General features: G+C 40.1%; 1 protein-coding gene across 50 annotated transcripts in view; it reads right to left on the reverse strand.

The window, feature by feature from the left end:
* Positions 1–13,567, reverse strand: part of TMTC2 (transmembrane O-mannosyltransferase targeting cadherins 2) — a 949,512-nt gene that overhangs the window by 686,797 nt on the left and 249,148 nt on the right. For all 50 annotated transcript variants that reach the window (XR_014804529.1, XR_014804552.1, XR_014804560.1 and 47 more), the window contains exons 5-7: positions 8,041–8,126; positions 6,750–6,934; positions 5,088–5,166 (exon numbers count right to left, since the gene is read on the reverse strand). Coding sequence is in view for 1 of the 50 variants with exons in the window: in XM_021093031.2 (XP_020948690.2) it covers positions 5,088–5,166; positions 6,750–6,934; positions 8,041–8,126 (350 nt within the window). In the remaining 49 variants the exon portion in view is untranslated. The remainder of the gene's footprint in view (positions 1–5,087; positions 5,167–6,749; positions 6,935–8,040; positions 8,127–13,567) is intronic.

Here is a 13,567-nt window from a genome sequence, read left to right on the forward strand (position 1 = left end):
TTCCTTTTGCATACAGAGGCTATTCTAAACAGAGTGTTTGCAGACTGCAACAAAATGCAATAACTCTAGACTCAATTACTCCATGAATACATCATGTCCTTTTCTTCTCAAGATATATTACCAAGATGAAATGGCCTAAATTGCTTGTATAATTAAACCTAACAATTACTTTGCATTGAGAAAACCAAATGATTTTATTTTAAATAGCAAATAGACCTAAAATGACCTTGGGGATTGGAAGGGCTCAAACTGATAACATTGAAAATTACAGTCTAATTTGGTTTCTCATGGGTTCTTGGAATTATTTAAAAGCAAAGCTTATATATACATAAAAAGAAAAATAAACATTTACAGAGAAAGAAGAAAAAAATAGGCTGGTTAAAGATTATCCTAAACTAAAAAAAATTAATATCTTACATATTTCATGTATCTGTGATGATACTACAATTCTGTAGATATTTTATTCTTTTAAGATGAAGAGGTGTTTACTATATATTTCGATAAGGAAGGATACCTATACCTATATATCTACACATCTTTATCTACACAGATATAGCTACTGCTGGTTTTTACATGGGTAAAGATATGCTATATTGACAGTAAAGAATGTGCCAGTTTGGGCAACACAGAAGGGCTAAATAGAAAAAGCATTTGCATTTAACTCAGGAAACCACATTTCTGGTTCTAACACAAGCTGTGTAATCCAAAACAGATCAGCCTAACTCTTGGTGTTAATTTTAGCTTGTAATATAAAAGATAATGTTAGGAGGATTTTAAAGATATAAATCCTCCATCTCTAACATTCTATGCGTCTAAAAATCACTTGCAATTTATGAAGACAAAAAGAGAAATTAAGATTCAATAAAGGCCTACAGTGGGTGTCAGAACAAAGAATAATTATGACTACATCTGGGGGAAAAATGTCATGGCAAGAAAAGGAGAAGAAACGCTGACCTAAATATAACAATTTCAATGGAGAGGGAATATTCTATTAATGAAATTAAGTTAATTGGGCATTAACTGAGTAGGCTGTTTCACTTCTGCTTAACATAGTTGACGATAAAAGAAGGAGTTTGACTGTGGTTGTTGAGAGACAGAGGAAATGGACTTTGCGAGAAAAAGACAGCAATTCTAGACAGGACAGAAGTAAATAAACAGAGTCCCTGTGGAAGGTCACTACCTACAAGGCCATCACTATGTCAAAAATCCTATCTATAGAGAAATCATACTTGCACTGGTAAATATCAAAAGAACTGTCAAGAGAATGCATTCAGTGACTTCTGGAGTTGAAAGCCCTCAGAAATGACCATGAGTACAATGGAAAGTAATATTATGCAACATTTTCTAGGTTAGGAATTTAGTCCCATGTGCTTTTACCTTCATCATCTCGATCAATCCTCAAATTGACGCTACCATGACAGACACCTTATGGAGGGGGAAACTGAGGCATCAGGTAAGTGGTTTGCCCAGCTTGCTCAGACAGTAAGTGTCAAGGCCATAATGTGAACCTGGGCTGGCTGCTGCACACGCTCCTGAATCTCCACTTAATGCAGTCCATTCTATCAAGAGGAAACTGGGGCCCACAGGCATGAAGTCACACAACTGGCTAGGAGCAATGTTAACCATTATTTTATTAGTGGTCTCTTACTATTTCAGGTATTCTCATAACGTGCTAGTTATAACTGCTACCTAGGTGAAATTTTCATCTGTATTAAATAGCAGTTATAAAATACTGTTTAGTAGCTTTTTAAATATTCATATAGCTTTGTCATTTAATTAATTTTAGATGGAATGAGACGCCTCAAGTATTACTCACTCATCCTGATCCTATGAAATCAATGAGAATAATGAGAACATATTTTTAAACAGTTTTTTAAGTCTCCTTACAAACCACCACAATGAAAACCAATAGTCTTATGATAAAATATAGAAATATCTAAGTAGGCAAGCAAATTAATTAAACTTGTTATTTTTTATTAATCCACAAAGGGGGACAATAGACTAATTTGATGTTTAAGATAAGTCGACTATTGTCAGAAAGCACAGAGTAATACGATTTCTTCATAAAATGTTCAAAGGAAAGGCAGGTGCAAAGGACTGGAGCTTTGTTTTTTAAGTCGTTGCAATGAATTAAATTATTAAACTAATCATATTCAAATACAATTGTATTTTTTCACACATATTCCTTCATTCCTCCTAACTTCCTAGTAAAGGGGGAAAAAGGCTTGAAAAAAACGTTTGCATATATACACGCTAGTGCTTGGGGGGGAGTGATCTTGAAGGGGTAAATGAATGAGCTTTGAGAAAAATGAGTACTTGCAGGCGACATCTAGTCAGACACTATAATCCATCACTGGTCCCTAAAGGGCACCAATAATATGCAAATGTGAGAATGAGAAAACACATTCAAGGCTGTTGATAAACTTGATAGGATAATCAGCACATGCTGACAGACTAATGAAACTGATGAACTGATAGGGCAGCTTATCTCCGGGGCCATTTTTTTCCTTGTCAAAGGGAGGCTAATCAAAATGTATTAGAAGTTAAAGCAAACACTCAGAGGATTTCACCCATTTGATTAGAAGGTGAACTCACTCTCAGAGAAAATTATAGTTTCGGGAACAACTGAAACGACAAAACCTAGTCAGCGGACAGCCCTTCACATAAAAATTAAGCAGAAGACAGCCACCATAGTTACGGAAGAAGCCTGGAATTTTAAATTATATTGGGAGTCTCCCCTCGCAAATTGGTTGAGGGCTTTGCAGAGTCGGGGCAAAGCAGCTCCCTCCTGCTATAATGGAAAATAAGACAAAGGGACTAAGCAATAACCCCCGGGACACACTTATCTTTTGCTGCCTGGGTGTGCTCAGCATCTGTGTAGCCATATGAGACACAGATCCCAAGGTACCAGCTGACTTTTCAATCAAAGGTATTTACATAAAACAATTGAATGAAGGTTGTGAAATCATTAACTCTAGTGAATACCACACTTTCTATTAACAATAAAGATGCCATGTACAATCTGTTACCGGGATCCGAGTCCTTCCCTAATTTAAAGGAAGAAATCCTATTGGATCATTGAGGATAATTGAGGAAAATTGGGGAAAAAGTCCCTCCCAAGCGTCAGTATTAAAAATAAACCTATAAACTAAAACCACTGTGCCTCCTTAGATAAAACTAGAGAACACAATTCTTGCAAAATCCATTTTGACATGAATAACCATCCAGCACTAACAGAGCAAAGCTAATTCAACTGATAAATCTACAGACTCCAGGAACACACTTTCTAAGACGTGTGAATTTCACCTGGGTGGAGAGATTGATGGCACAACATTAGAGAGTGAAAGATGCTGTTTTAATTCATAAGCGTAAGGGTAAAAGTACATTTTTTTTTAAGAAAGCTGGATTTTAACTTTTAGTAATTACAGCAATGAGAAAAAGAATCAGCAACTAAAAACACTTCAGGGCCCTCTTTAATACAAGCATTAAATCACCCTACTGCTGCCCAGGCTTACTGGAGACAGACTCCCAGAGACAAGGAATGAATATATTAACCTCTTCTAAACAACTTTTTTTTTTTTTTTTTTTGTATTTACTGACCTGTGCCTTGTTCTAGCTCTAAGCTATTTTAAAATGTTCTCATTTAGAAAAAGAGAAAGTGAATGTCCTTGCCAGGCATATAGGTTTGAGTTTGGGAGAATTTGGAATTTTTTATGTGTACTCAAAAGCCATACAGCTACTATGAAATTTCTCAAATCACAGAGTACAGAAGCAGAAAATAATCCTAGAGATGAGATAGTCACATTTAGTTTATACGCATGAGAGAGGCCTAAAATATTAAACGACTTAACTATGTGTAATGAAAAGGGAAAATCTGAGTTTGTAATTTGTGCTTTAGAGAAAAAGAAATATTTGAGTACAAAAGCAATCGTTCCTCTCCTCTCCTTTATCTGGGAGCAGCAAGGTTAATCAGCGGGACGTCTTAAATTTGAAGGATGCTCTTCAAGAGTCACATACCGAATAGGCAGTTTTCAGATGTGCCCATGATAAACAGCTGTGGTAACAATTCACTATAAAGTAGTAAGGAATTAATTCCAGGCAACAGGCAGTTTACTTTATTAGAAATTTTAGTTCCTGACCTCTTGTACCTAGAAAAATCCATGCCCTAGCTTACATACTTTCTGACTAATAAGAGAATTAAGCTAACTATTCAATGTCGGAAGAGTGATAACTGCCGTAGAGTATGTATACTCTTCACAGTATTGTTTTTACTTGAAAGTGATACTCGGAAGACAATCTCTTGAGATCCAAGCCCTTGTCAATGACAACCATGCAGGCTGGCCCGGTTATTCCCAACTTTTATAAGCACCGAAATTATAAATATCTATATTATAGGTGTTTGTTTCTGAGACTATTACGATTAGGAAAATAAAATGATCAAAAATTGTCACAAGTTTGATAAATTCATTAAAATGTACATATACTTTAATTCATCATTTTCCATCTCTCAAGTCCAGCTAACACTTAATGTCCACTTGGGTTTATGATCTCCTTTCGGCAAATCTGGGATCTGGCCAATCGGTTGAAAATCACTCTATTAACACTTGTATGTGTTCTTTGTAGAATAAGCATGCTTCGGGAGAATTTGAATGGGACGCCCAATTGGGCTATTCCCTAAGGAATAACAATTATTAGAATCCCGCTTAACGGAAGCACAGGTTTGTGCGTCTGCACAGGTCCCTGAAATATCAATTAAAACATTACTGTTTTTCAAAAAAAATTAAAAAAAGGAGTTCCCGTCGTGGCGCAGTGGTTAACGAATCTAACTAGGAACCATGAGGTTGCAGGTTCGGTCCCTGCCCTTGCTCAGTGGGTTAACGATCCGGCGTTGCCGGGAGCTGTGGTGTAGGTTGCAGACGCAGCTCGGATCCCGTGTTGCTGTGGCTCTGGCGTAGGCCGGTGGCTACAGCTCCGATTTGACCCCTAGCCTGGGAACCTCCATGTGCCGCGGGAGCGGCCCAAGAAATAGCAAAAAAAGACAAAAAAAAAAAATTAAAATTAAAAAAAAAAAATTACTGTTTACTTACCCATCATGTTGTACAAGCTCTGTGGGGCAAACTGCCTTGGCATTTTCTGGATTGCCTCCTTGTACACACTAAGGGCATCCTAATTTAAGAAACAGAAAAACAGATAAAGCACAGGGCTATTCACTGAAAATAAAATGACAACATCCTTCCAAAAGTAAAATCTGCCACTGCTCTTTCTAAATGGCACTTTAGAGGAAAATAACTGACCTGTCCTTTGCTATCACAGTATATCAATTTCATGAATAAAAATATTCCACCCAGTCAGTGAAGAAGGTCATCTAAAAAATTACTTTAACAAGGCGTAGAATGTTCCAATATACACATTTTTTTCTTTTTTTGGCCACACCCACAGCATATAGAAGTTCCCAGGCCAGGGATCAAGTCCAAGCCATAGCTGCTACCCATGCCTTAGCCGCAGCAACGCTGGATCTTAACCCATTGTGCCAGTGCAGGAACTCCTTCTGCTCTTTTAAAATAAATGTTCTTATTATGTTCTTTTAATATACATTTTTCAGTTCACATAGATGTTGCAATAAAAATAACTAGGAAAAGGTCATATTTAGAAGTCATCCACAGCCATCTAAAAGACTTAGTTACTTCAAGTCAGGCAATCAAGCAGGATCTAAACAGTATATCAACGAACCAACCCGGTAGCTGCTGAAGCCTGCCGAGATCATGAAATGCAATTATTTTTAAAGTTGTATATTTACCCTCATATCGCACTCCTAATATATCATGGAAGAACATGTGGGGGTGTGGTTTGAGCCGGGGGTGGGGGAAGCAATACTGAACAGAAGAGAAGCAATCCGTGCGGACAGGTCTCATGTGAGAGACAGGGAAGCCAGCACTGGGCACACCTCCCAACTTTCTACACAAGATCCTGTCTCCATCACTTTCCCCTCTCCCAGTTCAGCAAGCAATACAATTAATTTTCATTTTGTTATTGTTTTTAAAAAGAGTTTTAAAAATGGGTAGGGCTGACATCCAAACACTTAATACACAGAGTATGATAATGTATTTTTTTTTTAAACATCAAATAATGAATAGAGGGAGTCCCCATTGTGGTGCAGTGGAAATGAATCCAACTAGTCTCCATGAGGATGCAGGTTCGATCCCTGGTCTCGCTCAGTGGGTTAAGGATCTGGCATTGCCATGAGCTGTGGTGTAGGTTGCAGACATGGTTCAGATCTGGCTTTCCTATGGCTGTGGAATAGGCTGGCAGCTGTAGCTCCGATGTGACCCCTAGCCTGGGAACCTCCATATGCCATAGGTGCGGCCCTAAAAACAAACAAATAAACAAAAAAAAAACCCCAATAACAAAACACAACAGAAACATTGACTAGAGATAACAGTAATAGTGTGTCTTGAATCATAAAATCACAGAGGTAGTAAGCAAATACGCTTGAGAAGCAAGGCATATTATTTCCCTCTCATGAGGAGTCATAATTACTCTGAGTAAATCACAGTGAAGACATCTCTTGTTTTGTTTGAGCACAGATTTTTTTTTTTTCCCCAAAAGAATGTCGCCGTAAAACTCTTTTAATAGAACCACTTATTAGCTTCTCAAATGGCCCGTGTCCTGGCAGTGGGATCACAGAGAGAAAACACGGACGCTGGATCAGAACCAGGGGAAGGGATGGGGCAGCAGGGCTCTGGCCTGACCTCGTAATGTCCCTGCTCGTGATAGAGCTTCCCCAGGTTGTAGAGACAGCTGGTGACCGAGCTCTTGTGGGCATGAGGGTCCTTGAGATTTTCGTCGGGGATCTCGGAGCACTTGAGGAACGTGCGGCGGGCTTCTTCTGTCTTTCCTTGGTTCATCAGAATAATACCGGTGTTTAAATACGCAGCTGAGGGGAGGAAGTGGAAACAGGAATGTGAGAAGACGGGGGTCACTGTGAAATCAACACAGTCATCTTTACCGCAGTTTAGTTTCTTTGCACTGTTGCTGATTTTAAAAGAAAACCAAGGGAAGAAAAAAAAAAAAAAAAACACACCAAGGGAACAAATACACAAAAGAATCATTATGGTAAGAAGCACATGTGTCACTGAAAAGCAGATGTCATTGTCTCTGCCTTCTAGGAGCTCAGAATATTTTGAACTTACAATCTCGATGAGTAAAAGTTATATTTATCTTGCATATGACAATGATAAAGAGACAACAAAACATTAACACTGAGAGTTGTCACTGTTAAAGGCTCAAAATCGGATTCGCAAGTGTTCAGAAAAAGAAGTACCGTGTTTGTAAATCTGTGAGGCTGTTGGTCACCATTTTCATGGAGAAAGAGAAAGGAGCGAAGGAAGGAAGGAAGGAAGGAAGGAAGGACGGAAGGAAGGAAAGAAAGAAAGAAGGAAGGAAGGAAGGATGGATGGATGGAAGGAAGGACGGAAGGAAGGAAAGAAAGAAGGAAGGAAGGAAGGAAAGAAAGAAAGAAAGGAAGAAGGAAAGAAAGAAAGAGGGAGGAAGGAAAGAAGGAAAGGAAGGAAGGAAGGAAGGAAGGAAGGAAGGAAGAAAGAAAAGAAAGAAAGAAAGAAAGAGGGAGGGAGGAAGGAAGGAAAGGAAGGAAGGAAGGAAGAAAGAAGGAAAGAAAGAAAAGAAAGAAAGAAAGAAAGAAAGAAAGAAAGAAAGAAAGAAAGAGGGAGGGAGGAAGGAAGGAAAGGAAGGAAGGAAGGAAGGAAGGAAGGAAAGAAAGAAAGAGAAAGAGGGAGGGAGGAAGGAAGGAAAGGAAGGAAGGAAGGAAGGAAGGGAGACAGAAAGAGAAAGAAAAAAAGAAAGAAAGAAAGAAAGAAAGAAAGAAAGAAAGAAAGAAAGAAAGAAAGAAAGAGAAAGAAAGAAAGAAAAAGAGAAAGGGAGAAAAAGAGAAAGAGAGAGAACGGGAGAGAGAGGGAAGGGGGGGAGAGGGAGGGAGGGAGGAAGGAAGAAAAAATATTTTAAAAGGATCTGCGCGTTACTTACAAGCCAGGGTAGGCCTGCTCCCGATCGCCAATTTATAATAATGAAGGGCTTCTGCAAACCTGCTGTTCTCTTGGAGAAGTAACCCTCTGTATGAGGAAAACAGACATTTGGAGATAGGACGGTATTACTAAAACCACAAATTTTCATTTTATATTTCAAAAACAGAAATGGTTAACAGGGCCATAAAAATGACCTGGTACTAGAAAAATAACTTCTAAGTAGAAGGAAATGATTCCTCAGGAGAGAAAATACCAGAGCGGTACCGGTTGCATTGACACTGCATTAGAAAGTTTGAGGAAGTCTTTTGCAAAAAGCCCTTTACCTGCCACTGAACTTTTCCCTTTCCAGCAGTCTTTTCTCTCCCGCTAGAATTTAAAACCGCCTGGATTCCTCCTTGGAGCATGCAGGTTTTTGTATCACTGCAGAAAGGTAACTTGTCTAAGGACCTGATATATATACATTTAAACATGAGCCGTATTGCTTGGGAAATACTGGCCCGCGACTACTTGAAAAGCAGCAAGTAAGTAACCTGGGTCGATAGAGTCAGAATTTAATCAGAGGCCAGCAAGGAACAAAGACCGAAGATGCTCGACCTTGTTATGACCTTATTATTTGGATTTAATCAAATAAGCTTGCATTTCAAGCACTGGGCAAATCTCAGTGCACTGACTATTGTGGGACCAGCTTTTGTCCACAGACCTCAGACTCCACGGGCCTCCTTAGGAGGCTCCCTCAGCAGCGCATGGCCACAGGGATTCCTCCGGCAGTCCCAGGCCCTGCCCTTGGGACCTAAAGCAGAAGCCATTATAGTCACGTCTACGAAAATACAGGGTCAAGGAACTGAACCAAGGTCTAAAAGCTCTCATGGGGGCATTCCGGGCCATCTCTGCTCCCTGCCATCAGTGAGTGTCTTAGAGACTTTGGCACCTTCCTTGGACCTGAGTAACTGCTGTCATCAACCGCAGACTGCAGATTCCACTTGCCAGCTCCTGAGGCCCTTGGAAGGCTGGTAACACCAAACAAGGTTTGCCAAACGAGAAGCCGACGGATAAAAACCTATCATTCTGTAGCACATTTTACAATCCTCGGCTTACTTAATGGGCACGATTGAAAACTAATGCAGTAAATCATTTCGAAATTAAAGTTGGCTCATTTTTGTCATGAGCATATATTCACCTCATTATTTCTGTGTTCAAAAAGCCATTTGAATAGATGAAACTATACCTACACACGCTAACACGTACATATACACAGACATGTATATATTTCTATACAAAATTTCGAGCAACAATTTGATTATGAAATGGATAGGCTTTGCAGCTACCTTTGTTCAGCTGCCTGGAACAAAGAACAGAGCTTCCCACAGTATTTGTGCCGCGTCTGCAAACATGTTCATTGCCTTTCAAAGCAGGTAAAACTGATAACTTACTTCCCAAAAAGGACTAATAGTCTTTATAAAAATAATACTGGCAAAATGCTTTCCAGTTAAATAAGCTCATATATATTATCTCATTCCAGAAATGATGTACAACTTTTTTTTTTTTGGTCTTTTTAGGGCCATATCCTCGGCCTATGGAGGCTCCCGGACTAGGGATCAAATGAGAGTTGCAGCTGCCGGCCTACACCACGGCCACAGCCACGCTGGATCCAAGCCATACCTGTGACCTACACCACAGCTCATGGCAACGCTGGATCCTTAACCCTCTGAGTGAGGCCAGGGATTGAACCTGCATCCTCATGGATCCTGGTCAGATTTGCTTCCCCTGAGCCGTAAGGGGAACCCCCAATTATGCACAACTTTAATGGTCTTTACCACTTTCCTTTGAGGTTTTGATAAAGAGGTGCTTCTTCTTCAGCACAGAGCCAATGTCATCAGAGGAGAAAGCCACTTAATCAGCGTCTTTCTACTTTAATTCCATCAGGAATTAAAATCCTTCTATGAGCCCCTCTTTCTCCAGTATCTTCAATCTTTTCTCCCCTTGCAATCTCCTTTTCCTTAAGACTTCGAAACGGTTTGTGTGCCTCTTTGCATAGACAGGAAGATAAAACCCCACCGCCTTATCAATCCTGCATCCACCTCTTAACTGCTTCTTCCCATCATTCTTCCCTTCTGAGTCAGATTTCTTTTGTCCAAAGTCAGAAGGGTTGGTGGTGTATTATGTTCAAAGACTCAAATCCTATTTACCCCTAAATCCAGTTTAGGCTCTTTCCCAGAATTCCACTGAAATGTCAAAATAAATTTCCACTAACTATCAAACCCCAAAACTGGCACGATTATATGAACCACCTACTCAACTGTAGCACTTGCGACTAATGAACCCATTTTCCTTTCTGAAACTCTGCATTTCCTTGGCTTTTGAGAAAACAGTCTTCCCTAGGTTTCTTTTTTCTTTTCTTTTCTTTCTTTTTTTGCTTATTGTTATTTCCCTAATACAATTTTTGAAACCCAGGGAAGAAGCCATCCTTCAGAGAATGAAAAAAAGTGTATCTTTTATTCATACATTCCTTTAAAAGAAGTTGCTACTTCACAGGACTTTGTCTTTTTCTCTTTTTCTTGATAAATACCGTCTCCGCATGACAACAAGCATACAGGCAGCTCATGTTCTCAGTTCTAAAACAGGGATCTCTCTCTGCCATCCAGGTCTTTTGAAAATCCGACAACTTACTGAGCCACGTCAACCTGCGGGTGCTCGCCGGAATTTCAAAATCAACACACCCCCAAGCTGAAAGCAGTCTCTGCCACTCAAAATTAAATAAACAGATTAATGAAATAGATTTAAAAAACAAGGGGAAAAAAAAAAAACCTTTCCTCAGCCATCAGCACCATCATTCATGTCCACTGCGAAAATCAGAAACCTGGTCATCACTCTTCCCTTTTCATTTACCCCACAATCCCAGGGTGAAAAAAGTCTCCAAAGCCCACCAAGTCTTATTTGCCGAGACGCCTTACTCTGGCCCCTCAAGGTTTCCTTTTGTGGCTCTGGCAGAGACCTTTTTATCTTTCCTGCCACCTAAATAATTGCCATCACCCACGAATTCGTCTCTGCATGATTACATTTCTAAAGGGCAAAGACCCTGTTCGGCGGGACAGAAAGACCATGAGGACATGAGCACTTTGACAAGGAGCCTAAGCCCATGAACCTTGAACGTGACGTATTCAGTCTCATGGGCTCCCCAGTACTGACGGATGACAGTCCTGTCATTTTCCAACTCATAAAATACAGCATGATAATCACACCTAGACAGTCCTGTCCAGCCTGCCCCCTTCGAGTCACACAGAGCGGTTGATAGCCAAGCCCCCAGGATTACATCACAAGCGCTCTTTGAGTTCGCATTATCCTCTGCATCTGAATCAAGTTAGCAACGGAATGAGCCCACGTTGGACGGCTGGCTGCTGTGACTGGTTTCTCACTGCTAAGGATTTAACTGAGCATCAGCTATGTCCTAGTATGCATGCTGCAAATGTGAGCAAGACAGATGCACGATGCGCTTGACTGTGGCTGCACAATCTATTGAGGGAGCCAAATGAGAAAATAAATGGTGTGGTGAAAATTACTGTGATAAGAGAGAGGAACACCCATCACGCCTGCTCAGGAATGGACAAGGGAATGTTCACAGAGTCCAAGTGACACTGGCAGAGGCTTGCAAGGAAGCAGCAGTTAGCCAGGAGTTATCATCAGCCCCATGTTCCACAGGAAGAAAGAGAGGTCTACGGAGAATCTATCAACTAGCTCTAGGTCTTATGGTTAATAAGAAGGCAAAGCCAGGACTGGAAACACGGTTTCTTTGATCCTAAACCCCAGCCTCTTGCTAAAAGAAAAAAGAATAGGAAAGAGAGAGGATAATTCTAGATGTGTGCATACTAGGTTATGTTTCTTTTTGCTCTAAAACACTCCAGATTTTGTATAAACTTGAACTGATGCTCTGAAAGGCAATCAAAATGCCATTTTGGCAACTCAGGATGAACTTGGGTCACTTCCAACACTGTCACAAGAAGCCTCTGTTACTGCTGTTTTCCACATTTAGAGAACCCATTCTTCATTCTACTGAAGATTTGAAAGAAAGCTAGAAACTCCACGTTGTAACCGTTGCGGGGTAATAATAACAGCAGTAATAACAACAATGACAACAACAGCAGCTAAATTTACTGGGCACTTGCAAGGTTACAGTTACATATGTTACTTTATATTTACACAGGTTAACTTAATGATTACGCATCATTCATCTTAGGAGGTAGATTCCTCTTACTAGCCCCATCACCTAGATGATGAACCTGGGGCAAGATACAGTTTAGCAACACACCAAAGGACACGCAACTAACAAGAAGTGTGCTAAGAGCCAAGCCCAACAGTCCAGTTCTAAAGGAGGATCTGTATTTTAGCAGAGCCCTCAGATCAAGGCTTTTCTGCAGCCTTCAAAATTGATGACATAGTTTATATGCTGATGATGTCAACAAAATCTTCTGGTTTCTGACTATATTAAAAACACACACACACATTTTAATCTATCCTCAAGCCAGGATCTAATAAATCATTTTATTCGTATCATGTGAAGCGCATGTACAATTAAGCAAATGGACCCGAGTTATATATTAATGTGACGTGAAAGTGTTTTGTTGGGGAGGAGAAATTGAAAAAAAAAAAAAAATGTCACTGACTTCTAGCCAATAAGCGGTGGGCTGATATTTACAAATCTCTGGGTTGGTGGGTATATTATAGTGCATTTTAATAGACTGAAATATTTTCCGTCTCATAGTTCTCCCCCACTGATTTATCTTTCGGAACCCAAATCACTGAAATTAAGCAAGCAACTAGGGAAGAATACAAATTGGGGAGGCAGAAAGAATAAATATTTGTCACAGTCAAAGGAAGAAAACACATCTGGATATACAAAGCACTATCCACTCTAACACTTCAATTCCAAAAGACCACTTGACTTCCAGGAAAAAAAAAACAAAAAACATGCCCACCCTTAAATATTTTCAGCTTTTTAAAAAAACTTGATTTTGATCCTGTTCCAGAAATTACCCCTGAGCGTGTGGAATTTCTTTTTCTGGAGACCCATCGTGACCCCAGTCTCCCCAACAACCCTGTCTTTGTCTAAAACACCACATTTTGTAAAAAATCACCTTACTCTAGACACTTGAGAAATGGAAACCAGTCAAACCCATGGTTACAGTGGACTGGACAGAGTTACAGGCAAACATGAAGTGTAAATAGCTTTATAAAGCTCAGCTGGTTCTACATACTGACGGAGACAGAAAGGGAACAGTTTTCTTTTTTTTTAAGGACGGTGATTCTCAAGCAGGGGTGACTCTGTCTCCTCGGGGACACTGGGCAGGGTTTGGAGATCTCTGGGGTTGTCACGACTGGGTGGAGGCTCTTGGCAGCTAGTGGGTGGCGGTCAGGTGTGTCATCAAATGCAGAAACATGGTAGAAGAAACAAGACCCCCCCCCAAAGCAAAGGCGTACACAGCCCCAAAGGTCAACAAAGCTGAGGTGAGGACCTCACACTCTCCGTTTCCCAT

Source organism: Sus scrofa, chromosome 5, assembly GCF_054392235.1.
Source record: "Sus scrofa isolate SSC_HxYL_T2T_F1_AM1 chromosome 5, Sscrofa_HxYL_maternal_Yorkshire_Landrace_v2.0, whole genome shotgun sequence".
In the NCBI taxonomy this organism is placed as follows: Eukaryota; Metazoa; Chordata; class Mammalia; order Artiodactyla; family Suidae; genus Sus; species Sus scrofa.